Source organism: Camelus bactrianus, chromosome 29 (genome assembly GCF_048773025.1).
Source record: "Camelus bactrianus isolate YW-2024 breed Bactrian camel chromosome 29, ASM4877302v1, whole genome shotgun sequence".
Taxonomy (NCBI): Eukaryota; Metazoa; Chordata; class Mammalia; order Artiodactyla; family Camelidae; genus Camelus; species Camelus bactrianus.
The window spans coordinates 5,674,636-5,702,134 of NC_133567.1; the positions used below are offsets into that span (position 1 = coordinate 5,674,636).

Here is a 27,499-nt window from a genome sequence, read left to right on the forward strand (position 1 = left end):
TGATGTTACTGTATCTACATAAATATTATTCAGAGATGAGTTGTGTAAAGTGATACGATTACATTTCTTTTCTTGGTCAATTTTCCTCACTTTTTTTTTTTGGCTGCTTTGTACTCGAATTTCATTAATTCATCTCCCCACACCCAGAAGCAAGAATCTCTCACTCTGTTCAAATGCATTACTTCTCGTGGAGACATTCTTTCTAAGCCTTCTATCACCCAACTTCACGTAGGACTGCAGAGCTGTCGGCCCAGTCACCTCTCTCCTGTGCCGAAGTCTCTGCGCTGTGGGAAACTTCTCAACTGTGATTTCAACATTGACCCATTGGTTTTTTTTTTAATAGCATGTTGTTTAATCTCCATGCTTTCCTCTTTTTTTCCTTTGTTTCTTTGTAGTTGATTTCTAGTTTCATGGCCTTGTGGTCAGTAAAGATGCTTGAGATAATTTCTATCTTCTTAAAATTGTTGAGGCTTTGTGGGAAACTTCTCATCTCTTCCTTTTTCTTGTGGTATTCTTATTTGGTGCAGCAAATGCACATTTACTTTATAATTTACTTCCTAATAAATGGAGAGTGAGAGAGAAACTCATTGATTCCTTGTTGATATAAAAGTGTCTTCACACTTGAGCAATACAGTTTGGCCCAGAATAGATTTCTAGGTTAGATGTCACTTTCCCTCATAATTTTGAAGGCATCTCTCCATTGTTTTCTAGCTTCAGGCAGTTCTGTTGAGAATTCCAATCCATTCTGATTCTCAGTTATGGGTATATGACCTGTTTCTTCTACCTGGGAACTTCTAGGATCTTCTCTTTTCTCTGATGTTTAAAATTTCACAAAGATGTGCAATAACGTGAGTCCTTCTGAAGATGAATTGTTCTGGGTATTCGGTGGGTCCTGTTAACCTGGAGACATTTGTTCCCCAGTTCTGGGACAGTTCTTGCATTTGTTGTGTGACAATTTCCTCCTCTAGTATTTGGTTGCTGGACTTCCTGGATCAACACTTGATCTTATTATTTCTCTTCTATTTGCTCTCTTTTTGAAGTATTAGTTCCCCTTTCTGGAAGATATCATTGACTTTATCTTCTAAGCCTTCTAGGAATTTTTTATATTTTTGTCATAATACTTATAAATTTCAGAGATCTCATTCTAAAAACATAACATTTTGAATAATCCTTAAAAGTATCATCCTGTTCCCCTTTCACGACTGCAATGACTCGTTTACATCTTCTACTGCCAACTTTGGTCCAACCCCTTCCACCCCCCCCCCCCACCACCTCATAAGGATGCTTGTGATTACAGCGGACCCAACTGGATAATACAGAACAGTCTCCCTGTCTCAAAATGCTTAACCCAGTCACATCTGCAAAGTCCCTTCTACCATGTAAGGTAACGTATTTACAGCTTTGGAGGATTAGGTTATGGGCATCTTTGGGGGGCCATTATTCAGTCTACCACCACTAGTAACTCACATGTCACTTCAAATTTAGTAAATGCGAAAGCCATCCTCTAATCGTCTCACCTCCCTCACTTGCTCATCTTACTGTGCTCCACCTCAGCAAATGTGCCGACATCCACCTATTGGCTTATCCCACCAACCACTAAGATCTTCTGATTCTTCATTCTAATATATATATACACATATATGTATATACGTATATTTCTCTGATTTTCTCCATCTCCACTGTAACTGACACATCAGGACTACTGTAATAGTCTCCTAGTGTGGCTCAGCACATCCCAGACTTCCCCACTCATCCATTCTGTCCTCCAAGCAGTAACCAAAGTAGTCCTTTTAAATGCAAATCAAATAATGTAACTCTCTTCAGGAGCTTCTGAACAGCCCCGCCTGCTTCTCCAGCTTCATCTCAAGCCATCCTTCTCTCACTGTTGTGTGCTGGCCAGAATGGCCTTTCAGCTCCTGAAGTGCATCAAGTTTCACTTCAACTGCAATGCTTTTTCGATTGCTGTTCCCTTTGTCTGAAACACTTCTCCTCCATCTGTCCCTTGGCTATCACTCTTCAGCTTAAAAGTTGCATCTTCAAAGATGCCTTCCTTGAAATCTTAGACTAATTTTTGTTCCCTTAAAATACCTTTCCCTAGTCCCTTGAGCTTTTTCTAAACACACATCATGACTCTAATTTTTTGTGTAATTATTATATTTTAAATTAATAAATTTTATTTTTTAGAACAGTTTTAGGTTTACAGAAAAAATTGAGCGAATAGTACAGAGTTCTCAGGCACTTCATCTCCCCAGACAGTTTACTCTTTCATTAACATCTTGTATTACTGTTGTTCATTTGTTACAGTCGATGAACAAACGTTGGTACATTACTTCACATTAGAGTTCATTCTTGGCTTTGAACAGTGTGTTCCATTCCACCAACAGTTCTTTGACACTAGCTGGGTGTCCTACAACTTCATTCATTCTGGCCCTGGCTACCCAGAGTTCGTGTCAGACCCTACAAGTCAAAGGACAAAATCTCTAACAAGACTGTACCCACTTCACTTGGGAGCCAAAAATGGCATCCTCATGGTGTCTGCACTTCTGTCCAGCCTGGCTACAAATTTGGTGATTCCCATAATGCCCCTTCAAGTTTGATACTTAGCTAGAGTGACTCACAGAACTCACTGGAAGCACTGTACTTTGGATTACAGTTTTATTATAATGTATACAAATAAACAGCCAGATGAAGAGATACCCAGGGCAACCACTGACCTTTTTACTACCTTTAAAATATTTCTATTTTTCCAGAACATCTTATAGTTGGAAACATATAGGATGTAGCCTTTTCAGACTAGCTTCTTTCACATAGCAATATGCATTTAAGGTCCCTCCATGTTGGCATGGCTTGATAGTTCATTCCTTTTTACTGCTGAATAATATTCCATCTATGGATATAACATGGCTTATTTATCCATTTACCTGTTGAAGGATATGAAGGATATCTTTCTTGCTTCTAGTTTGGGGCAATTATGAATAAAGCTGCTATGAATATTCACGTGCAGGGTTTTGTGTGGACATAAATTTTAAAATCATTTGAGCAAATATCCATGAGCATGATAATTGATTTGTATAGCAAGACTACACTGCGCTTTGTAAGAACTTTCAAATTGCCTTCCAAAGTGGTTGTGCTGTTTTGCATTGCCATCGGCAGTGAATGAGAGTTCCTGTTGCTCCACGTGCTCACGGCTTTTTGGCATTGTCAGTGTTTCAGATTTTAGCCATTCTAAACGGCGTGCAACACTGGTATATCTCATTTCACTTTGCAATTCCCTAATGTCATGCTGTTCAGCCTCCTTCCTATGCTCATTTGCGTGTCTTCCTTGGTGAGGTGTCTGTTCAGATCTTTTGCCCAGTTTTAAATTGGCTTCTTTTCTTATCGTTGAGGTTTAGGCATTCTTTGAGTATTCTGGATGCAAGTCTTTTATCAGATGTGTATTTTGCAAATATTTTCTCCCAGTTTGTGGCTCGTCTTTTCTCCCTCTAACAGTGTCTTTCACAAAGAAGAAATTTAAAATTTTAATGAAATTTAACTTGTCAATTTTTTTCTTTCATGGATTGTGCTTTTGGTGTTGTATCTAAACATTTATGACCAAACCAAAGGTCACATAAATTTTCTCCTGTGTTATCTTTTAGAAGTTTCATGTTTTGAGTTCTAAATTTAGGTCTATGATCTATTTCAAATTAATTTTTGTGAAAAGTTTAAGGTCTTTTGTCTACATTCTTTTTTTAATTTTTAAATTTTAATTTTTTTTTGCATGTGGAAGTCCAGTCATCCCAGCACATCTGTTGAAAAGACTACTCTTTGTCTATTGAATGCCTTTGCTCCTTTGTCAAAGGCCCATTGAGTGTACTTTTGTGAGTCTATTTCTGGGCTCTATATTCTGTTCAATTGGTCTGTTGTTCTAGTCTTTTTGCCAATACCACACTGTCTTCACTACTGTAGCTTTATAGTAAGTTTTGATGTTGGGCACAGTCAGACCCATGATTCTGTTCCTCCTCTTCCATTTTGTGCTGGCTCTTCTGGGACTTTTGTCTTTGCATAAAACTTTCAAATCAGTTCGTTAATATCCAGAAAAATAACTTTGCTGGGATTTTGATTGCGATTGTATCAAATCTATCAAATTGGGAAGAACTGACATCTTGACAATCTTGAATCTTCCTAGCCAAGAACATGGACTATCTTTCCATTTATATTTATCTTCTTTGATGTCCTTATAGTTTTCCTCATATAGATTTTGTACATATTTTGTTAGTTAAACCTAATTACTGTGTTTCTTTTTTTTGTGCTGATGAGTAATACTGTGTCTTTAATTTCAAATTCCATTGTTCATTGCTGTTACACAGGAAAGCACTTGGCTCTTGTAGTTAACCTTGACACCTGCCACCTTGCTATAATTGCTTACAGTTTTTATTAGTTTTACCACGGGTTAAATTATTGTGGCACTAAATACTTTAGCTAGAAATAAAGTGTTTCCAAGTTAACTGCTATTTTGTCAGATACTCTATGTTACTCCATGGTAACTATGGAAAATTTAGGTAAACTATGCCGCAGTGTCTTTGCATGCTAAAGATGTATCCATCTTACAGACTGATGCAAGGACCAAATAAGACTACTATATACGTCAGGTTCTTCGGACGGTGCCTGGAATCGCAGCCCTTAAAAAACACGGTTTCTCAGCTGTCGTGTTGGATACAGCTATTACTTTTGTGCACTGCCGCACATAACCTTCAACAATCAGCGAACCTTAGCTCAGAGGAACAAAGTAATAAAAGCTGAAGAAAAAAGTTGTAACACAAAGAGGGCAGGAGATGAGAAGGGTTAGTGGTAGGGATGTTTCTGAGCCTGTGGGTGGAGAGGATAAGCCAGGGGGTCATGGTGAGTAGGATCACATGGTGGCCGGAAAATCTCTTACGGACAGGTTCTCAGGACTCTCTTCGTGTTGGAGGTGATAGGAACCAAGTGATCCTGAGGGCGCATGCACAGCCGTGATTGGGTGGTACCCGGCCGCTGGGCACGAGCTGTCGGGAGATTTGAAGCAGGTGGGCGGCTCTACAGCCCCCACTCCGGGAGCAGCGCGAGCAGCTGAGCCGCACCCCGTCACGCCCACACCCCGCCCCCGCCCCGTTACCATGGGAACCGGATCACCTGACCGGGCGCCGGGCGCCTGCGCGGGCGGAAGGCGGGGGCAGCCGCTGACGCGCCTGGCGGGCGGGCCTCGGGCGCGCCGCCCTCCTCTCCTCCGGTCTCGGAAGTCCGAGCCAGTGAGCGGCGGCGGCGAGCGGGTCCCTACGGCCTAGGTGAGCAGCCGTGGGGGGCAGAGAGGGACGCGCAGGGGCGTCCCGGGCGCGGGAACAGGGGCGAGGCGGGGGGCCCCGCGCGGCGCCGCGGAGGGCGTCTGGGCCGCGGCGGCGGCACCGTCTCCTTGGTGGGCTCCGCGCCCCTCCCGGCGCCCACCGGGCCGCGGCCGAAGTTTGCGCGTGGCGTTCTCCGCCTTTCGGGGTCCCGACCCCCGGGGGGCGGCCGCGACGGCGGCGGCGGGGGGGGGGGCACGTAGGGGACCGAGCCTGGCGCTCGGCCACCCCTCCGGTCGCGTCCGTCGCGACCCTTTGTGTTCCCCTCGGGTGCGGCCCCCGGAGACGGCGAAGGCCGCGTCCCCGGGCGCTGCTCACCGCCTTCCCGGGGGGCGCCCTCCGACGGCTCGGGCTTGCCGGGAGGAGGGAGGTGTCTGTTCCGGAGCGGGTGGGGGCCGCTGTTGGCTGTGCGCTCGTTTCTGGAGAAGCTGGGGGCAAGCGGGAGACGTTTCCTGCGGGGTGTGCTCCGAAGGAAACATCCCTTGAGGTCTAGTGATTCAGAGCTTTCGTTTCAGGATTTCCTTGTAACGAGAAAGCGGAGGCAGATGGATACGGAGTTTTCCTTTTTCCCAAAATGGAATTATTTAATCATGGGATCTTTTGATGTGTCCAGTTTTTAAAAGAAATTTCTAGGTTTATTTAGCTTGTATATATTATCTGCGTACACATTTACTGCTATTTTTTCCATTAGGTACGTTACCTAGAGAGGACGTGTGGGTTTACCAAACTCGTAACATCCAGGTGTTTCCAAGAAAAAACAATCAATTAAAAAGGAAGATTACGTGGAAAAACAGGCGTAGGCTGATTAGCTTGATCTCAAATGTATACATATGATTAGGTTAAACTGAAACTTGTCCAGTCTTTAGTTTTTCTGTTTGAGATTGAGGGCAAACAGTTAAAATGTGAGTGTTTTTCTCCCCTCCAGTTTTCTCTGTTACCAGCTTAGTTTGATAAACTTTTGTGCTTTATATGATGGGTAAACGTTATAGGTCACGTGGTTTGTGCTACAGAATGAAGATAAGGAAATGGAATGTTCTGTAGGTTCAGGAAGTAGTCATTCTATTATAATCCATATTTAACTTTGTTAGCCTTAAGGTTTAGTTGTGCTTGGGCATTGCAAGAAAGGATAATAAAAGTTATGATCAAAAGAGAAAGAAGTTACCAATAGTTGGTGGTTGAATGTACTGTTCAGTAAAACAGTTCTTTAAATTGTGACTCAACTATTTTTTTTTTCCTGTTTTTGCCGGATTTAGGTGCTTTTTTTAGGAAGAACATGCCAAGAGTTTCTAAAAAGAAAGAGTCCCCCGAACAACTTACATCTAGTAATAGTTACATTAGCAGTTGTTATTTTTTTCCTAATTGCTGCCAACGTTTCTTGTACACTTAGTTCTTGAGGAAGTAAGCAGTTACGTGGCTCAAGCAAAAAAGGGGTATACAATGTGATGTGTTCTTGATTCTCCAGCCAACCGCATTCCTGTAGGAGCCAAATGTTTTATATTTCTTAGGTAATGTCCCAGGGCTATTTTATACCTGTATAAACAAATACGTAAATATATTTCGCCTCTTTTTTTTTTTCTTGCAGTAAGATGTACGTAAGCTTTACCGTTTTAGCCACGTTAAAGTGTACAGTTCAGAGGTATTAAATACATCGACGTCTGCAGCATCACCACAGTCCACCCCCGTAACTCTTTCCTTGTAAAGTTGAAACTCTACTCCGGTTAAACAATAACTCCTCATTCTCCCCCCCCCCCCCCCAGCAATCTGGCAACCAACCTTGTTCTTTGTATCTTTATGATTTTGACTAAGTACCTCATATGTGAAATCACAGTATTTGTCTTTTATGTGATTGGCTTATTTTACTTACTGTAACGTCCTCAGAGTTCATTCGTGTTGTGTACATTGCAGAGTTTCCTTCTATTTGAAGGCAGAATAAGGTTCCATCGTGCATCTACATATATACCACATTTTGCTTACACATTCGTCTGTCGATAGTGCTTATCCATGTCATCTGTCGTGGTGGCTTCCACGTTTGAGCAATGGTGAATAATGCTGCTGTGAACGTGGGTGTACGAATATCACCTCAGATCCAGATTTCAGTTCTTTTGGGTATCTACCCCGAGGTGGAATTGTTGGATCATGCAGAATTCTGTTTTTTGAGGAACTGCTGTGCTGTTTTTGTAGTGGCTGTACCATTTTCCACTCCCACCAGCAGTGAGTAAGGGTTCTGCCTATTTTTAAATTGTATTTTTTGGGTTTTTTGGCTATGGAGTTATGAGTTCTTTATTTATTTTGGATATTAATCCCTTTTCAGATACATGATTTGTAAATATTTTCTACCATTTGGTAGGCTGCCTTTTCAACTTACTGTTTCCTTTGCTGTACGGAACGTTTTTAGTTTGATATAGTCCCACTTGTTTATTTTTTGTTGCCTTTGCTTTTGGTGTTAAGTCCAAAAAATCCTTGCCGAGACATACTAAGTAGCCTACCACCAATGTTTCCTTCTAGGAGTTTTATGGTTTCAGGTCTTTTGTTCAAATTTTAACCCATTTTGAGTTGATGATTTGTGCATAGTGTAAGATAGGGGTCTAGTTTTATTCTTTTGCATGTGACTGTCCAGTTTTCCTGGCACCATATTGAGGAGAATGTCCTTTCCTAGTTGTCATGGGCTCCACAGTTAGAGCGTCACTGGGTTTCACCTCTGTGCAGCCAGGACCAGATAATGGTCGGTTACTGTTGTCTTTTTCACAGATGCAGCCCACTATCCGCTTGCTGGTGACGGAGGGGGCTAAATTAGGGTCCTCCTTGGCACCTGAAGCTGCCTTTGGGATGAGCATGTCATATGGGTCCAGTCCCTTCCATGCAGCCATCTTGACTTCCCTTTGCAGCCCAGTTGCCTGCTGTTCATCAGTAGGAACACCTGCGGTCCTGTGGGGGCCCAGGGATACATGCCCCGCTGGCCGCCAGAGCCACGCGGTCTAAGGTGTCTCCTGGGCGGCAGCTCCAAAACCTGGAGCACCTGATGTGATGCACTGTTTTTTTGTTTGTTTGTTTTTGAAGGTCAGTGATGCTTCAAGCCTGAATTTTCATCACCCCAAGATACTTTGGAGAGGGCAACTCAGATTAAACGAGCAAACATTATTTTAACTTAAATAATTATATTTTTAAAAAGGAAGACCAGTTGCAGTGAGTGGTTTGAGAGGAGGAATGAATCAACTGAGAAAATAATGAGTATTGCCATTCCAGGTGGTATTAACTGGAAAACTTTACCAGCATGTTTCCTACCTCATTACTCAGTGTTGCAACTAGAAAGCAGATTAACTAGGTGTCCCGAGACAGCACGTGCAGCATTTGGGTTATGGAGCTCTTTGGTCTGTGCATGTGTTTGAAGACAAAGACAGTTACCCTAACGTTGCCCTGAGAGGGTGAAGGGTCAGATGGAAAACGTGGTACTGAGGCAGGACAGTCAAGTATTTTTTCTTTAGGTGTTCTAGAGAAACCCCGAAACTTCTCCAGACTCTCAGAGACCTCTTAGTAGAAACTGACTTGGGGAGTTATCTTTCCAAGTCCTGGGAGGCATGGGGTGCAGGGACCTTCCATGAGGCATGAAGAGATTCAAGGAGGTTGTAGAGAGCACAGCCGGGGCCAAACCTGGGTTGGGTAAGTGGCGAGCACTGGCTCTTTCCGGGAATTAGACCAGTGAAACAAAGTTGTTACACCAGGAACATCCTGATCAAACTGATCTCAGGAGCCTTGAGAGCTGTAAGCTGTTCCTTCTGACTAGGTCAGCTGAAGGGAAGGTCTAGAAATAGAGCTCTGTCTTTAGTTGGAACCGTTAATAGTGTTTGGTCAGAGTTTTAAGTGAAGGTAAAGTGAGAATTCTCAAGTTGATGTAACGAAATTATTTTCAGAATCCTCTTCAATCTCATTACTGGTCATTCTCAAATTCCAGCCATAACTGAAAGGATTTCAAGAGTAGCTTTGCGATTCTTCAACAAGGGCTGAGAATTTTTGACACTTAGCATTAGGTCAAAGATTTAATTGCACTGTACAAGTGAGTTAATGGAATCCTTCATAAAAATAATACAAGAATTTATTATTCTCCTGGAAAGCTTTAAACAAGGTCATGTTCAAAGTAGCAGACTTGAAAGATAAGAAAATTTGAACTTTTCAATAAAAATTTTAAAGATATCTTGTTTACTGTTATTTTGATAATATCAGGCAAAATATTTGATAAATGTTTAGTTCCTGGTAGGATACACTGTCATGGTAGATAAGTAAAGAATTAAACGTGGGCCTTCAGCTCAAGTAGCAGAGGTAAACATAAGTGAGCCATGACGTAAGGCAGAGCGAAACGGCCGAACTGAGAGAAACGAGTGATGTCAAACTGAGGCTGGCAAAGACGCCCTCCCAGAAGTGGCTCTTGACTAAGATCTTGATAGAAAAGTCCTGGAAGGACATTCCAGGGAGGAGACAAAGCTGTTACAGAGACGAGGAGGCACAGAAGCACGCGACCTGGGTGGGAAATAGCAGGTAGGTTGTGGCTGGAACATTGTGATGTTTGGAAAGAAACTGGATGAAATGAGGCCATGTAAATAGTCTGAAGTAGAATCATTGTGAATCCTTTCTATTTTAGAAGAATGGTGAGAGTTAATTAAGTTCAACATACTTAAACTACATTTTTAATATATATACATGTGTATATGTGTGTGTATATATATAATTTGGGGTAATGTTCATTAGTTTTTTTAATTTTGAAAAGGCCATATTTTTTCTCAGCTTTAGAGTGTTGCTATGAGTGACCTCAGTTGCTCAGGCAACTGCAGTTAATATTTGTTTGAAGAAAAGCTTCTATGGGGAAAAAATTTCGAAAACTGCTTGCTGAGTTTTGAAGTGAACCACTCATCCAGTTCACTTTTCATGAGGAAGGTGGGATCTTGTAGGTGGCCAGTGACGGGACCAGAAATAGAAATAGCATTAGATTACCAGTCAACGTCTGTTCCAGTGAATTTAAAATGACTTTGTTTATGATGTTGATAAAACGGCTGAAAGTTCAAATCAAAATGTGTTTAAGGGCAAAGCTACTAGGGAACTGACCTTTTGAGACAGAAAAGATACTTCACTTTTTCCCCCAGGTTAAAGGGATTAAGCCATATTTGTGCTTTCTCAAGAATTTCCATTTTTTTTCACAAACTTAGGTCCTGTTTTCCTCTTAAAAATACAGAATCGAGCTACTTCTTTCTGTTCAGCATTTTATTGGAGGTTCTACCTCAGTGCAATTAGGCAAGAAAGAGAAATAACATGGCAAAGATTTGAATAGACATTTTTCTGAAGACGATGCACAAACAGCCACTAAGCACATGAAAGGTGCTCAGGTTCGTTAGTCATCGGGAAATGCAAGTCAAAACTGCAGTGAGGTGCCGCTTCCATCTACTGGGGTGGTTGTAATAAGAAAGACTAGAAAGTATGTGCAGCACCATATCGCATAAGGGACTTGAGCAATCATGGATTTTAGTAGAACCATATACTGCAGGACAGCTGTATTGGCCAGGATATGGAGAAATTGGAACCCTCTCTCACAGGTGCTGGTGGGAAAGTGGAATGGTTCAGTCACTCCAGAAACCAGTTCAGTTCCTCAAAAAGGTAAACAGTCACCATATGACCTGGCAGTCCTACTCTTAGCTGTATACCAAGAGAATTAAACGTACACGTTTACACAGAAAGTTGGATATAAATACTCACTAGCATTATTAGCAGCATCACTCATAATAGTCAAGAAGTGTAAAACCAGCCAAAATGTCATGGACTGATGAGTGGATACCCAAAATGTGGCATGGCATATCCGTACAGTGGAGTGTTACTCAGCCAGAAAAGGGAATGAAGTGCTGGTCACGCTACAACGTGGATGAATCGGGGAAGCACTGTATTAGGTGGGAGAAACTAGACACCAAAGGCTGCGTGTTCTTTGATCCCAATTGAATGTCTGGGACAGCAGATTGAGAGGCAGAAAGTAGCTTCCATACTTGCCCGGAGCTGGAGGGAGAGGAGGATGGGTAGGCGTGGAGTTTCTTTTTAGGGTGACGGAAATATTTTAATATTAGATGGTAGGGACAGTTGCACTACATTTTTTTTAAAAATTCAATTTGCTTTAAATATGTTGAACTTAACTCTTAATGTACTAAAACTATTGAATTGTATGCTTTAAAAGAGTGAATTTTGTGCTATGTGAAGTACATCAATTAAAAAAACTTATTTAGCATGCAACCAAGAGACAGAAACCATATAGTAATTTGAACAGTGAAAATTTAATGTATGGAATTACTAACTATAACATGATTGAAGAACAGGGATCAGCTAGTAAGAAGTAAAGAGATCTTTAATGAATACAGGAAAAGCAGATTTATTAAGTACCTGCTAACCTCAGGACTGAGACAGAGTGCCTCGGAAGAGGCTGTCCTCTCCTGCGTCTGGGGTCCAGGCTCTGTGGGGGAGAGTGCAGCCATCACTCAGTGGGCGGTGGAGTTGCTGAGATGCCAAGCTGACCGGAAATTCTCTCTTTGGGGTACTTGGGAAGGCCTGCCACAGGGAGTGCTGCACCTTGGAACTCGCTGCAAGCCACACGAAGGGACGGTAGGGAAAGCTGCTCACTGGCCGATGCCTTGCGGGTGCCACCGTGCTAAGGTGCGAGAGAGGCAGATGCCGCGGGAGCCTGGCTGGAGTCTGGAGCTGGGAAGACCAAGCCCTTCCTCCTGCAGCGTGCCCCTAGCTGCTGCTACTGACAGAGCTTGGTATCTTGCCAGCTGGCCAAAGAGCAGTATTTAAAGGGCCCATCTCCACTTTCACAGAGCAGCCACTCACGGGTGGATTTTGATTGTGAAGGGAATAAATTGATAGCTGAAGAACCTGTGTCAGACCTGTGCCAATTTACAGTATGTTCTGTTACGGTGTATTCTAAGGAAAATGTTCATCTCAAAATAGCTAAACAAAATTTCAGAGTATATATCCCTGTAACACTTTTAGAGAATTTTGTTTTAAATTTGTACAAAAAGCAACTCATGATCACTAAAAATCATTGAACATATAGAAGTGTTTAAAATATAAACATTTCCCTCTAATCCCTCAGTCCCTTACCGTCTATTTCACTCATGGCTCCTGCAGATCTAACTGTTGCGAACAATTGGTGTGTGTGGTTTTTTCTGTATACACAGCTGTGTAATATGTGTGTGTATTTGTATTTTTTCCTAATAATAGAGGTATTATATGTAGATAACACGCACGAGCTATTGTGGATTTTTGTTTGAAGGATATAATACTCGCTCAGTTGCCAAGCACTTGTGTAGGTTGGTAAGTCACATAATTGTTCTCTTTGATTTTCCTAAACTTTAGAAATGAAGGGACTTTTACTAAGGGAAGTTTAAAATCTATAATGGATATAGTTTGATCATAGAAGTAAGGGAGGGAGAGGTAGTCTGGTAACCATTCATCAGCCAACAATTTTTAGTATAGCTGGATGGTCATATTTTTCCATGTGTTTTGCCATTTAAGTGTCTCTTTTGTTAAACATTTATGCATGTTTATGTGTGTGTTGCTGGCTACACATGCTATTTAAATTTCAATGAAATTTGAGTCATAGAAATTTTTTGTTTTTTTTCTTTAGAAAAATCCTGCAAAAATGTCTCTGTACCCGTCTCTTGAAGACCTGAAGGTAGACAAGGTGTTCCAGGTATGTGTAAGATGTTTAAGTGCCTTTTTCCACGTGCTCTGCCATGCATTTTGGTTATAGGTGGACTGAAGCATGAAACTGCCAAATAGCAGATGTATTTGCTCATTTTTACACTTCATAAACTTCTTTTCACTTTTTTCTAACTGAATAGTTAGTTAGAAAAGCTAGAGATTCTTCTTCATTTCACTGTGAACTAATGGGCACGGGATATTATTTCTTTGAAACTGGACTTAAATTCTTCAAAGATAACTTGATTTTTATGACTAAGGTTTAAATTAATTTTTAAGCTGGTAAAATACACTCCAACTTCTCAGATGTTCATTGTCTTATTTAAAATACGTACATTGTTCTTTTGGGTCTTAAGGTATGACCAGTCTTTAAAATAATTCTTTGCTTTCTCAGAAGTAAAAATTGTAGGAACAGGGGAGTGTGTGCTGCTTTTAGAAAAGTAGGCATGGAAAGAACACTGAAAGTGCAGTGCTTAATTTCCTTTGAGATGTAAGCAGCAGATGTGTCACGTGTTCCTGCTCTGAACGGCTGTTAGAGAATGCAGCATTTCTAATTTCACTGAGTCAGAAATGGAGTGAGTGTAGTCCTTTATGTAAGTATTACTTCTGAAGACAGATGCTTCTGCTTAAGAGGAAAGTCTGGGATTGGGATAAATTCTTGCTGCTTTATAAACTTTTTGATTATTTTTAACTGGAGATAATTCATAGTATTTAATGAACTCATGTTGTTTCCAGTTTACTTCCAACTTGACCTCTTATAAACTCATTTTTTTCTGCTGCTGTTCATTCTTTTCATTTGACAAGGTAAATCAAACTTGTTAATATGTCTTTACTCCTAAAATCTTTTTGATACGATACATGTGATGAAATTCTTCTTGAATTCTTTAGTGCTTCAAAGCTTCTTACCCTAAAGATCATTTTACTTGAGGCCTTGGCCTCAATTTACTGTGAGATTTACTTCTTAATTATTTAAAGAGCACAAAAAGTTTGTTATAAACTTGTGAGAAAGTCTTAACCAACCTCAAGAATACAAGTGTTTTTTAGGCAAAATGTTGGCCCTTTTAGGATGGAAAAACCCAGCAAAAATAGTAACAAATGTGTAGCTGAAATTGTTAACCTTGTAGCAGTTATTGGATAAATGGGGGGGAGGTGATAATGAACACATACTTCCCATCATAGGTCCCCTATGGATATTGGTTGGTGATCTGTAACATCCCTGACATCTGTTCAGCTGCCAAGGCTTTGATGCCTCACAGTTTTAAGTGGTCTGTTCAGTCATCTCGAATCTCTCTCACTTTTCTTCAGTATTGTGTCATTCTCATATGGTTTTTATTTCCACTAAGTTTATTTGAACAGGTGCACTTTCTTTTTAAAAAGCTTTTACTTGAACTCCTTAGCCTTCAGGAATAACAATTAAGCCATTAGTATGACATCAGAGCGCACTAAGTGATAAGGGTTTGCAGAAGGGTCTGGAACAATGGCTAATTTCTTTTTCATCCTTTTTTGTTAGCTTTTTATGGAATTAAACTTTAAATTAACCATAGACTTTTAGCAGGGGTTTTTGATTTTGAAAACAGAAAAAGAAGGAAACAGTTGATATTGAAAGATGCTGGGGTGGAACGTGAAGAGGGCTGCGACCTGTATCAGGCTGACCTCTTTAAGGGGGAGCAGATTATATGAGTATTTCCCATATACCCATTGGAAGACTTTGTATGTTCTGAGCAGAAAGCTGGCTGCCTGGAGACGAGCAATGAGTAAGGAGCAGGAAACATGGGTTTTAAATCTCACTGGATTTTATAATAACCTAACCTAGCCAGTAAAGTCTTGGGCTGTTTTTGTTTTTTTTTCCCTTTCTGTGGTAGGTGGTACTTGAGTTTATTTATTTTTTTTCAAGATGCCCCTGTAAAAGTAGTAGTTACTCATTTTCTAGTTTTCTGCTCTTTTACACCACAGCAGAACTAAACTGCAGCGGTGAGCTGGTAGTTCATTCAGCCTCATACAGTCCCTGGACCTCTCTCCCCATTAGGAATCTTTAATGGGAGCCTGTGGCTGCCATATCTACACAAAAGAAGCTTTTAAGAAACAGCAATTTCCTCAGTTTCCTATTAGAGTGAGCAGAGGCTCACACTGGTGGCTCCAGGAGATGGTGTCTCCACGTGCTTTCTGTAATGGCAGGAACAATGCTCTGGTAGTAATTTGTGTGATCCTTGGAACACCCTCCCCCCACTTTTTTTTTTTTTTTTTTTTTTTTTACTAGTTTGAGATTTCAAGGAAGGGTGAAATAACTTGCTACATTTAATGGCTTATAATCCTTAAACCCTTGTACTTCCCTTGTAGTTCTTTTATTTTTACTACAGATTATATAATAATTATGTAACTTTGTTTGCAGAGAGCTTTTTGTATATGTTCTTACTTAAGTATTCCTTGGATAGGAGCAATAGCAGTGAATGAAAGAACAGAAAGTAATGAAACAATGTGAAAAAGAATCAGTTTCTTAAAATTAGTAAATTTTGTTTTTCAGAGCTGCTTTAGGTTCATAGCAAAATTGAATGGAAGGTAGTTTCCATCTGAGTGACCCCCGTGCGCCACTCCCCCACGCCCCGATGCAGCGCACACGGTGCACGTCCTCCCCACTCGCAGCGTCCCCACCGGAGTGCTGCACTTAGAGCTGCCACACCAGGTCCACGGTTACGATAGGGTTCTCTCCCGTGGTGTTCGCTCTGCTGGTTTGGACAAATGTATGGTGACATGTGGCCACTGTTGTAGTGTCGTGTAGAATACTTCCACTGTCCTCACGGTCCTCTGCTCTGTCTCTCTCTCCTTCCCCACTAATTCATGGCAACCACTGATCTAAACTGTCTCCATAGTTTTGCCTTTTCTAGGATGTCTCGTAGAGTTGTACAGTATTTAGCCTTTTCAGAATGGTTTCTTTCACTTAGTAATACGTGTCTCAGGTTCCTCCGTGTCTTTCCATGGCTGAGTATCCCATTTCTTTTTAGTGCTGAACAGTATTTTTTTCTTAGAGATTATCCAAGAAGTAATCCACTGGCTACTAGCTCCTATTAGCTGAGAGTTGGTGAAAGAATATTCAAAATTCAACATACTTTAAGTTTGTGGGTATACTTAAAATTATAAAGATTTTCATGCTGCATTTAATTTCAGTTTAGATTGTGACAAATTATGACACAATAAATATTAAAGAATGACTCGGTGACAAGCATATCAGAACATTTACAGTCCGAATGAGTAAAGTACTTTTTGTGCTCCTGTAGGCTTTCCTGATTGAAATTAAGCTTCCGTCTCTCCAGGCATCTTCAGGACTTCTTTTAGCATTAACGTCAGGGCTAGGCTGAGGTACAGGTATAAGCTCCATCACTTAATTGACATATTGCTGATTAAGTGAAAAAAGGTATTAGAGGTGGATCGTACACCTGACCGCCCCCTAGTGACATATGCTCTCTTAGAAAGTCAGATGTCTCTGTAAAGGAAAGAGGAGCGCCATCAGTGGCACACTGAGCTCGGCGCGGGCTGGGAAGGCTGCCCGGAGAGGAGTTCCTGGCAGATACGAGTATCTTGGTTAATGTGCGCGTTGTCAAAGTTTCGGCAACTTTAACAGTTACAAATTACATTACTTTACCATCGTTTTTAGTAAGTGATAAGGTATGTGTTTTGCACACTTTGTAATATTTTTGTGTTTAGTATAACGACCCCTTCTTATACTTGCTAAAATGTAGATGGTCTCAGTGGGATGTGCTAAAATGGCAAAATAAATATTAGCAACTTAGTAAGTATTTAAATTTTTAGGTGTTCTTCTGATGTATGACTTTATGTAAATACGGTTGAGCTTTTTTCTTATGTAAATAAGATATTTTAAATTAGACTAATTAGCAACATAATAATGAAAATGTAAAATGTGTGATCACCCATTTTATAATGCATTTTGAAAATACTAATCTGCAGTAGCACAATGAAATATAAGGTTATAAGGTATGTAGATCGGTGCCTAGTCAGGTTTTAAATGACAGCATTAAATGTTTATAATATGAAATATATTTTTGATTTGTGGATTTTCTTTGAAACATATTGCTGAAGTGTTTAAAATTAAAATTTCTTGAAAAGAACTAGTGTTTTTGAATAAAACTAGGTTTAATTTATACATTTTGTAAGTTTAAGTATCTGTATAGCATTGTTAGAATTGTTTTCTCTTTTTCAGGCTCAAACTGCCTTTTCTGCAAACCCTGCCAACCCAGCAATTTTGTCTGAGGCTTCGGCTCCCATCTCTCAGGATGGAAGTAGGTTTATCCTTTGGCTTCATTCTCCTTGAACAGAGATACTTGCTGAAATAAGGAATCCCAAGATTTTCTTTTAACATGCAGTGTAAAATTGGTGATTAAAGCTTTAGTGGTAAGAAGGAGAAATGTTTATTTCAAAAAATACCCCTTTAATCAAGAAAGTGAACTGTGAATATGAAGGTGTGTTTTGTAGCTTAATGAAAACTGAGTTACTTAAATTTTCAGTCCTCCTTAACTTATGAGTGATTCATTTATGAAAAAATTGAGCTTCCTGAACTGTCCTCTGTCTTTGCAGGGGTGGGAGGTTGGTTAGAGTGGAAATTTCCAACCACCTCCTTTTGAGGGAGCGTCCTAAATCCTGAAGTCTCCACCTTTGTGCTCCGTATCCTCTCTGTCCCTTACTGCTATGTCCGTAGGGGTTCCGGACAGAACCCCTGTTTGTAGATAATAAATAATATAACGTAAAATACAAAAGGAGTGTTAAGTAGGTTTTTATGGCGTGCCATCTTATGACTATAACATTGTTTCTTTTAGAAAATGCATTTTAAGTCACAAAGCATATGAAAACGAGCTTTTGGAAGAAGTATTTTACTACTCAGTTAAATACTGTTAATATTTAAATACACTGTTTCCAAGATTTCATTGGTATGTGGTTAACATTCTTAAAATGATATGCCACTGAATAAATTTACAAGCTTTGACCGCTTTCTTGTAGCGCAGAAGAATCACCTTCCTAGCCGGGCTTGCTGAATGAGTTACAAAGCAGCTGGCGTGACGGTGTAGGCTTTGGTCGATTGTTCTGAACTGGGGAGTCAGGAGTGTGCTTACAAAATTCCTCATCAAATAGGTGTATTTTAAGAAAAAGGAAAGATAAGATAATTTATTTGGAAAAATTATTTCTACTCTTAAATTTTTAGAAATCTGAGGTTTCAGTTCAAATGTCTTCATATTTTACTTTCACCTTTAACTTTTCCTGTATTTTTCATTTCTGTCATTTCAGAGATGGGATGGGATTTTCTAAATTGCTAATTTAAATTCATCCTAGATTTTATAAATTAAGTGTAATTTTTTAAACACAAATAGAAGTCCATAATAACAGTTTTTACTTTGAATATTCTACCAATTTTTTTTTTCTTTCTTCATTCATTCATTTATATTAGATCTCTATCCTAAACTGTATCCTGAGCTCTCTCAGTACATGGGCCTGAGTTTAAATGAAGAAGAAATATGTGCAAATATGGGCATGGTCCCTGGAGCACCAGTTCAGGGGGTATGTATGGTGTAATTAACTTTGAATTATATAAAATCATACCTTACAGAGAGATACAAGCTAAGTCCTCTTTGTGACTAACTCAAAGATTTCTAATTTCAGCATTGACCTCTTCTCAGGAATTTTAAACTGCCTTGTGGATATCACTTCTTACATAGTCTACTTCCTTCTGTGCTGTTACTGGTTTTTTAATCTATTAGAAGTTAATGACTCATATGCCTCTGACTAGTCCATTCTTCTTTGTCCTCTGCCATTGGTCAGTTACTAAGACCTAGTGATTTTGTTCCTAGTCTTCATGTTATCTATTCCAGTCCTGTTATAGTCCTCCCTATTCAGTTTCTGTCCTTCTAACCTAGGTCATTGTAGTATCTCTTATTTTTCCTCTAGTAGCGTCTTACATCCAGCAGCACTCAACTGCTGGTAGATGCATCATTCTCAAGTACAGGTCTGTCATATCTTGTTTTTGCTTATAATCTTGTAACATTCTGAAGTCTCAATCTCCTTGTCACGAGACCCCAGATTCTCAGCTTCAATATAATGTATCTCAGTTGTTAATACTATTGCTGTAAGACCACAGTACTTTGTAGCGCTTGTTATAATTACAGTTAAGTGCTTAACTTCCTGAGGACAGGCTCCATGTATGTGTTGTTGCCATGATGCCAGTGCTTCATGCAGTACCTGGCATTTATTTATTCACCAGATAGTAATTGAAAACTTGCTTATTACATCAATCAGGGTCTAGTTGGGACAACAGAAGTCACACTAGATAGTTCAGTAGAGATAACTTAAGAAATCAGAGAGTTTGAAGAATTTGAAAAAGCAAAAGTGGAGCACAGATGCAATTGCAGAAAGTAGCTGCTTCTCCTAGGACCGGGGTTACACAGGGCGCAGGGTGGAGTTATCAGAGCCAAGCGGCTTAGTGGAAGAGCCCCGTGAGCTGGGCCTCTGACTCGGGACCTCCAGTACCTCTGAGGGGTTGCAGTGAGGCTGGTTCTGGGAGTAAAGTCCAGAGTATGGAATCAAGTGCTGGCAGCAGGGTTAAGGGCTGGGCCCTGGCAGCGCGGACGGGAACCGGAAGCGGACAGGAAGGAGCGAACACTGGTCCCTCCTCCACACCTCAGTCTCCCTCTGGTGCCTCCTGTGGCGGATGCTTGCTAAGCAGCCCACGGACCGAGGAAAGTGAGTGTAACTCGCATAGTCAGAGCCCCAGCACCCCCAAGCAGAGTCTGGGAGGGTGAGTCTGACAGAAGGTATCTCAGCACCTGGCGCTGCCTTCTCCTTGGACTGCTCGGTCTGTCCACATGCTTCCTTACAGTTTACAGCTTCCCCGGTAACAACTTCATGGTTTCCCCTTAAAAGATGCGATTCTTTGGTTGAGGAAAGGGTCCACTTAAAACAATAAGCCAGTTTGGGTCAAGAAAACTGACAAGAGGAACTTGAAACATAGTGCCTGGCAGAGTCCCTAGTAGAGCTGTCCTGGGGCAGCCGGTCTGTCCATGCAGTGGGCTGATCCGTAGGTGTTTGTCAGAGTGGACGCGAAGTGATGCCGACTGTCCTGTGTGAGCCGGCACTCCCACAACATGCACACGCCGTCCACACAGCGGCTGGGAGGTCAGAAGGTGGCCCCTTTTATAGAAACTCTGAAGGGTAAGTAGGTTGTTAAAGATCAGGCCATATGAAAGAACACTCTGGAAGATGATGCGTGAGCTTCAGAAGTATGATACGGCCTTTATAACGTCCACAGTAGTCTGTTTGAGTTGAAGACAAGCCAAAGTACACATGGAACAAATGTCTGAATTCATAGGGTGACAGAGAGTCACTGAGTTCTGGAGAGGATATGTCGGGAATAGGTTAGTTGAAGAATCAGTGTAAACAAACAGGGTCATTTCTGCAAAAATCAAACTTTCTCTGAAGGAAATAATTTACAGATTACTTTTTGGGAAACCACAGCTGAATATATTCGAATAAATGAATGTTTCTAAATATTGACACATTGTGTATGTTTCTCACAGCAGTTGGTAGCAAGACCTTCCAGTATGAACTATATGGTGGCTCCTATAACTGGTAATGATGCTGGAATCCGTAGAGCAGAAATTAAGCAAGGGATTCGTGAAGTCATTTTGTGTAAGGATCAAGATGGAAAAATTGGGCTCAGGCTTAAATCAATAGATAACGTAAGTATTTTTAATATTTATTTGAATTTGTCTAGTTTATAGGATCTTGAGTGATAAATGTTGGAATCATTTAAAATGTAAATGCTTTAATTAATTATAATGGTACATCCATAATCAAGACTATTTTAAGTCTGCTAACTTAAATTTTTCCACTTGGAGATGCCCTATTCTAAAGAGGCAGAGTTGGGACTCCAGCATTGCCTTCAATGAATTTTTTTTTCTATTTTTTGCACTCTTTTCCTGGAATAAAGCTCACTGGTCTGCATGTATCATAATACAGTTTATACCAGTAGAATTCTGGCACTGAAATAGGGCAACACGTGGACGTTAAGACTGGCCAGTGAGGCTCGGTGGTCTTGTGTGTTTTTAAATTAAACGAAGCCCGTCTGCTAGTGATATGGCTTTGCAGGTTTATCATCTCCGTCCTTCAGGTTGAATTTAATAGGGCATTTTCTAGGCGACAGTGACTTTCCAAGTAGGGCGGCCGTTACTTTACAGTTACTTTACTTCTTTCCTTAACCAGACTGAAGAAATTAAACTGGGACTCCTTGAGGGCACATTTAGGATCGTTCAGGACGTGCTGAGTCTTTACCCCGATCTGTGGTTTTACATGTTCCTTTACAGGATTTCTTTTCAGTCTTGAGGTCTTGTTAGCTCAGTGTGTCCAGCCTTTGCACGTAGAAAATGATGACGTGGAAAATGGCGGAGGCTGATCCTGGCAGGAAGCCCCAGCGCCCCCTGCCTCCCCAGAGGGCTGAGGGAGTCTTGTCTTTGCACACTCGTGGCTCATGCAAGACACATCAGGGTGCTGCTCTGGGAAGCTCTGACTTCACTGCTCTCCCTTCCTCTTCAGTGCCTGGAGTGTATGCCGCTCCTCTGCCGGGTGTCTTTGCTGCTTCAGCTCTCTCCCAAGGAGAGAGACAAGGCACTCTTCACAGCCCTGTCCCCCGGAGCAGCTGCGCTCATAGTGGGTCTGTCCACGTGGCCAAAGCTCATGGGTCCCACCACTTCGCAGGGTGCCACCCAGTTTCCAGGTACCGCCCTGGAGCACAGGCCATGACAGCGTGTCACCCAGCTTACGGCGGTGGGAGGGTCCAGCCTTGTAGACGCGGTCACGCCGTGCAAGGCTCAGTCTTCCTTTATGCTTGTGCAGATGTGTCCTGTTCAGTGTCCCAGGTGGGAGTTTATGTGAGAATATCCACGTGGGGCTAGTTCTTAGCTAATTGTTCCTGAGTTTTTTGTATTTCCCTCATAGCAGATTCTGTTAGGAACTGGAGTGGTGTTGAATGGGCCTACCTTTATAGGCTGTTAAATCTAATCTTACTGATTGTGCATAATTTAGCAAGTGGGTGAAGGACTTCTTCATTTCAAAAGGTAGAGTTATGACCTTAAACTATCACTTTTTTAAACAGTAAAATGAAATTTCTAACTTTCCTCCTGAATAATGCCTATGTGCTGATACCTGTTTGGTTTCTGTCAGACTCACAGCAGCTTTTATTACACGTTTATTACAGCAGTCCTGCTTTCTTTCTGTAATAGTCTCTTTATTCCAAGATGGGGAGGGGATGGTTGAGGTTGGTCAGGTGGTTCATGATTTGAGGTAGAAAATAACCACAGAGCTCTTTTTTACCTATTCTTAGGGTATTGCATTGATAAAATTTTTAATTTCTTTCTTGGGAGCAATGACACACACATTCACTTAATTTTTCTTTTTTTCTTTTTAATTACTAGGGTACCTTCCTAACCTGAAGAGTTGGTTCCTAATTTTCCAGCATTTTAAAACATGTAACAGTGGTAAATGGTTATTGTCTTGTTCTCTAGGGTGTATTTGTTCAGCTGGTCCAGGCCAATTCTCCAGCCTCGCTGGTTGGTCTGAGATTCGGGGACCAGGTGCTCCAGATCAACGGGGAGAACTGTGCAGGCTGGAGCTCAGACAGGGCACACAAGGTGCTCCGACAGGCCTTCGGAGAGAAGGTGACCATGACCATTCGTGACAGGTGAGCCGACGGAACAGTTCAAAGGGAAAGTCAAGACTCATTTTCCATTTTCTTGGCTCTTAAGAGGCTATGAATAAAGTGTTTTGTTGCAGAAAATGATCAAATGTTACTGGTTAGCCATTTATAGTCTTGCAGTTGTGTGGTATAGAGTCTTCTTACATAACTTGACTTCTTTTAGAAACAGCATTCTGGTTTTGCATACACCTTATTTCAGAGCTTACAGAAACTCGTCCTCTAAGAAGTTACTTTCCTGTCTTAATCCATTTCTCTAGAAAAGAGAGAAGAACATTGGACAAGTAACCAAGCAGCAGGGCGTCTCGGGCCGCACTGTCCAGTTTCCTGCTCAGGGTGGGGGCGCGGTGCCTGGGCCCCTGCAGAACTCCTGTGGGGTCTCCGGGTTCAGAAAACCCAGCCTGGCCTTCGGGTGGTGCGGCTCTGGTGGTCAGGGTGGGAGGACGGAACGTTTTCTTCAGCCTGTGGCTCGTTTATTACTGAGACTTTGAGCGCGTGTAGTATCAGCCCGCCCCTGCCTGGCCTCACAGGTGTTGAGGGTGGACCTTATCACATTGTTAGCTTTGGGGTTTTTGTTTGTCTCAGTTAAGGTTGTTTTATCTACTTTTGTGTTTCTGCTCCTCTCACATGGTAGGTATTTAGTAAACATTTTGTCGACGAATGCCATTTTTGCTTTGTATCTAAGGAAAATTTCAAAGAATAACCTGTACCAGCAGGAAGATAGACTGTTCTGAATTTTATCACGTGAAACTCATATTTTGTTGTAAAGTCCGTGCGGTAACACGGCAGCGGAGTTGTGGGGAGTCAGCAGGTGTGGCCGGCGGGATGGCCATCCTTGTAAAGTGCCTTCCTCCTGAAGGGGCTGAGGACTTCCATCTCCCTGGGTCTGTGGTTCTAAAATACAGCAGAAACGCCCTCTATAAAGTTTTCAAACTTAAGATGTGAAAAATTCTATAAAGGTTTAAAATATTTCCCAGGAATAGTTTAAGCTCAGGAAATACTAAAAAGTTAATAAAAGATAAAAATTCATCTTAATATTGATTTTTGTTCAAACCCATCTCATTCTTGAAGTTAAGTAACAGCGAATACTGTAAAGGAAGAGCACGAAGCAGGGTCTTAAGTCTTTGATACTTGAAAGAAGAAAATCTTAGGCAAACGATGGAGAGGATTTTTTAAAAATCTTTTATGCTAAGATGTTCTATGAATGTATAAAATCAGAGCTAAGTTGTACTAATACCTGCTAAGTTGCTCTTATTCAAAACGTAATGTAACAAAGTATCCAGTATGGCAGGTTAGAAATCCATTAAAACGTCTGCCTTGGAATTGAGTCTTTCCTTGACCCCACTACGTTCGCAGGCCCTTTGAACGGACAGTCACCATGCATAAGGACAGCACTGGGCACGTCGGCTTTATCTTCAAAAACGGGAAGATAACGTCTATCGTGAAAGACAGTTCTGCAGCCAGAAACGGGCTTCTCACGGAACACAACGTCTGCGAGGTCAACGGGCAGAACGTCATCGGGCTGAAGGTGGGGAGCAGAGCGCGGCCTGGCCTGCTGTGGCTGCAGCTCGTTTTCATCGTTCTGTTCTGAAGGTTCTGAAGGAGCTGTTGGGCCGCCAAACTGTGGTCTCTCGTTATAACGAGGGGGCTGTGTCTGTGCAGCCCCTCCCATGAGTTCTGCAGAGGCCTGAGCACTGAGGGTGCTGACAACATTCTGAATGAGTGATCGCTTTTTTCAGTCTAGGAGTTGTAGGAAATGAGTAATAGTTTATGCTCATATTAGTGTTTCATTTTCAGTTTATTCCCTCCACAAATTCCTAAATAGGGCTACTTTGAGGTCTAAAGGTCTTCGTTAGGACCTGCTTATCTCATAAGCTTTGGTTAAGAACACGCAGTTAGCCGAGGGGCTGTGGCAGCACTGTACGTGGGGAAATGTTTAATCTTCGGTAACAACAAGGCCGCCTGCACACAGATACACTCAGCTCAGCTTCCTTAGCAGTTTTGTTACTACCGATCAAATTGTGATTCTGTTGAATTAAAACTTGGAAAGGAAAACTAGAACTTACTAAGTTCCAAAGGTCAGGATTTTGGAAGAGGACATACATGGTTCTTTACCAAGAATAACTTAGTTTTATATTTAATAAAGCCTCAGTGGAATTCATTTTCATATGTTTTCAACAGGACTCTCAAATTGCAGACATACTGTCGACAGCTGGGAATGTAGTTACCATTACCATCATGCCTGCTTTTATCTTTGAACACATTATTAAACGGTAAGTAGGCGGTGCTTCATCTTGATGCTGCACTCAGGTGACTTCACGTAAGCACTGCGCTTTGTTTTTTTTTGCCTAATGGATGACGCTGGCATTATGTAGAAATTTGAAGTGAATTACTTAAATCAGAGGAGTCAGTTGGTAAGGATGACCCCTCACAACCCCTCAAGTCTGCAGTAAAATCCACCAATAGGAAGAGGGTCCATGAGCAGAGGGGGCAGGTGCTCATTCCAGTTTTCAGTGACATGCGGTGCTCTGCCCTGCCCGCAGCTAGTCTGCTCGGTAGACACCGACTCGCGGCTCATGAGGGAGAATGCTTGCACTTGGGGTGTTTGGGGAGCTGTTCTGGTTCTCGAGCATCTCGGGGCAGGTGGAGCTGGGGGTGGGCTGTGTGTCCCCGGGAACTGGGGGTTGGAAAGCCTGGGAGGGAGATGAGGACAGGGGCAGCCAGGGCCCCTACTCTAGAGCCTTGACATTCTGTTTTGGTGAAGTTCAGAATCTACTTTGCTTGTGGAAGTAAAACTTAAAGGATTAAAAACCACCACCTGTAATATAATTTTTGTTTCAGCTTCTGGGTAAAATCAGCTGGCTGCTTTTCCAGGGTGGGTGGTGGGAGGGGGGAGTTATCAGAACTAACCATGTAAGAGCTCACTTTTCTTAAACCAGTGATGAGGCCTCCCCACCCCCCACCCCCCACACTCCCTCCAATTAGTAACAGCGTTGTCATTTTGTTTTAAATTGGCCATCATACAAGGGTACAAGGACTCACCTGTACCCTGTCTGACTTTACCAGCCAGGATTCAGATAGTCTGTCACACTGGGTATTTGCAAACAGCTAGCTTACCCGAGACCCTCAGATCTAAATTCCTCAAAGAAAAACCTTCCCCCAGCCTCCCACTCGAAGCTGGCAGGTGCTGAGTTTGAGCTGGAGTGTTCCTGGCTCAGTGCAGCACGTAGTAACGGACTCTCCTGCAGGATGGCCCCGAGCATCATGAAGAGCCTGATGGACCACACCATCCCTGAGGTGTAAGGGTCACGGCACAGCGGCGCTCGCGCGACGTCTCCAGTTTACTTCCTGGACAACTTAACTTCACATTATGCACACGAAGCTTTCTAGGAGCCAGAGAGCACATGCTGCATGAGGACCTCCTGTCTTACAGTAGGGCTGGGAATCTTGCCGCTTGATCCGGTATCTTGTTCAGACTTCAAGATAGTTGTAGCCTTATCCTGGTTTTAGAGATGTGAAAACTTTGAAGATTTACTGACTTTCGTAGACTAGTGTCTTTACTGGAAGCCTGTGCTGAGGATGACCAATGCAGGCCCAGCTCTGTGTTAGAACCAATCACCTTTACCTTAGGAGCGAGTAGTGCTGTTCACGTGACTTCAGTTCTGTGGAACACCTGCATTTTTACTGCGTTACCATAGCACATTTAGAATGATTACCTTTTTTTTTTTTTCTTTTAGTTGTGTGTGTAAAACACCAGTTAAGAATCACTGGTTTCATTCCAGGTCAGCATTATACAGTGTTTGTAAGCTTGCAAGAGAGTGTGTTGATTATCATTAAATTTTAACTACCTTCACTTAATATGCTTGAACTGTCGCCTTAACTACGTTAAGCATTTAGAATAAAAGCCAAAATGTAACTATTGCTGCCTTTCTGAAGCCCACGTGCAGCTCTGCGTTCCACTGAGATGCACACGTGCCCCGCGCAGCGCACCGGGGACTTCCTAGCCGTTGTGTAATGCACACTTCTTCCTTCTAAGAGTTACTGCTATCACTTTCTGAGAAATGAATCACCATGTATTTAATGTAAAAAGTCTTGTACTAAATGGACAAACTTTGATTTCCTTTTTTCATTAGTAGATTAAGTGGGATAGTACCTGATTGTTGCAGTTCCATGTAACCTGTGACCGAGCTGCTTTGGGCTGGTCTTAAGAGTGTTTTCCTGGTAATTTGTTCCATTTCCTGACTCCTCCCTGCAAACAGAATGACAGTGACACTGTATCCTGATTTTTCCCCTTCTTTTTGGTTTATGCCTATTCTATTTTAATTAAAAATGTATAAATTTCAATTTTAGTCTGTCTATTATTGCACCTTTGGGAACATTAGGCCTAGGGTAGCCGCCTGCCCGGAGCCTGAGGAAAGCCCCCTGTATTGACAGGGTCTGCGTGTCGGGAGGGGGCGTCTCCAGCTGTGAGGCCAGACGACCAGGCTGAACGCTGGGCCTTCCGACTCCCCCTGACGACAGCCAGGCCCGCTAATGTTTAACATCTAAGATGCACCAGTGTGTCTGCAGAGCACAGAAAAATTTTAAATCACAGTTTCTGTGGTTCAGAGGCTGAATGTAAAAGAGTCTCAGTGCTGTTGCTTCACAGCTTACCTTACCGGGAATACGGAAA

At 41.9% G+C, this 27,499-nt stretch overlaps 1 protein-coding gene across 2 annotated transcripts; it reads left to right on the forward strand.

Moving 5' to 3' along the window:
* The first annotated feature begins 5,159 nt into the window (after positions 1-5,159).
* On the forward strand, positions 5,160-27,171 carry SDCBP (syndecan binding protein). Of its 2 annotated transcripts, none has more exons than XM_074354970.1 (9): positions 5,160-5,300; positions 13,009-13,074; positions 17,296-17,374; positions 18,535-18,644; positions 20,660-20,818; positions 22,640-22,815; positions 24,184-24,355; positions 25,009-25,100; positions 26,076-27,171. In XM_074354970.1, the coding sequence occupies exons 2-9, from the start codon at positions 13,024-13,026 to the stop codon at positions 26,128-26,130; spliced, it is 894 nt and encodes a 297-aa protein (XP_074211071.1). In that variant the 5' UTR covers positions 5,160-5,300; positions 13,009-13,023; the 3' UTR covers positions 26,131-27,171. The 2 variants fall into 2 exon arrangements, with proteins under 2 accessions (XP_074211071.1, XP_074211070.1); XM_074354969.1 differs by having other exon boundaries at positions 5,162-5,300; positions 20,657-20,818.
* Positions 27,172-27,499: the final 328 nt, after the last annotated feature.

Bases quoted from the DNA above. Each gene is read 5' to 3' on its own strand.
- SDCBP (XM_074354969.1), top strand. From the start codon at position 13,024: ATGTCTCTGTACCCGTCTCTTGAAGACCTGAAGGTAGACAAGGTGTTC. The intron at 22,816-24,183 runs GTGAGCCGACGG...CTACGTTCGCAG, and splicing joins ACCATGACCATTCGTGACAG to GCCCTTTGAACGGACAGTCA. The intron at 25,101-26,075 runs GTAAGTAGGCGG...ACTCTCCTGCAG, and splicing joins TTTGAACACATTATTAAACG to GATGGCCCCGAGCATCATGA.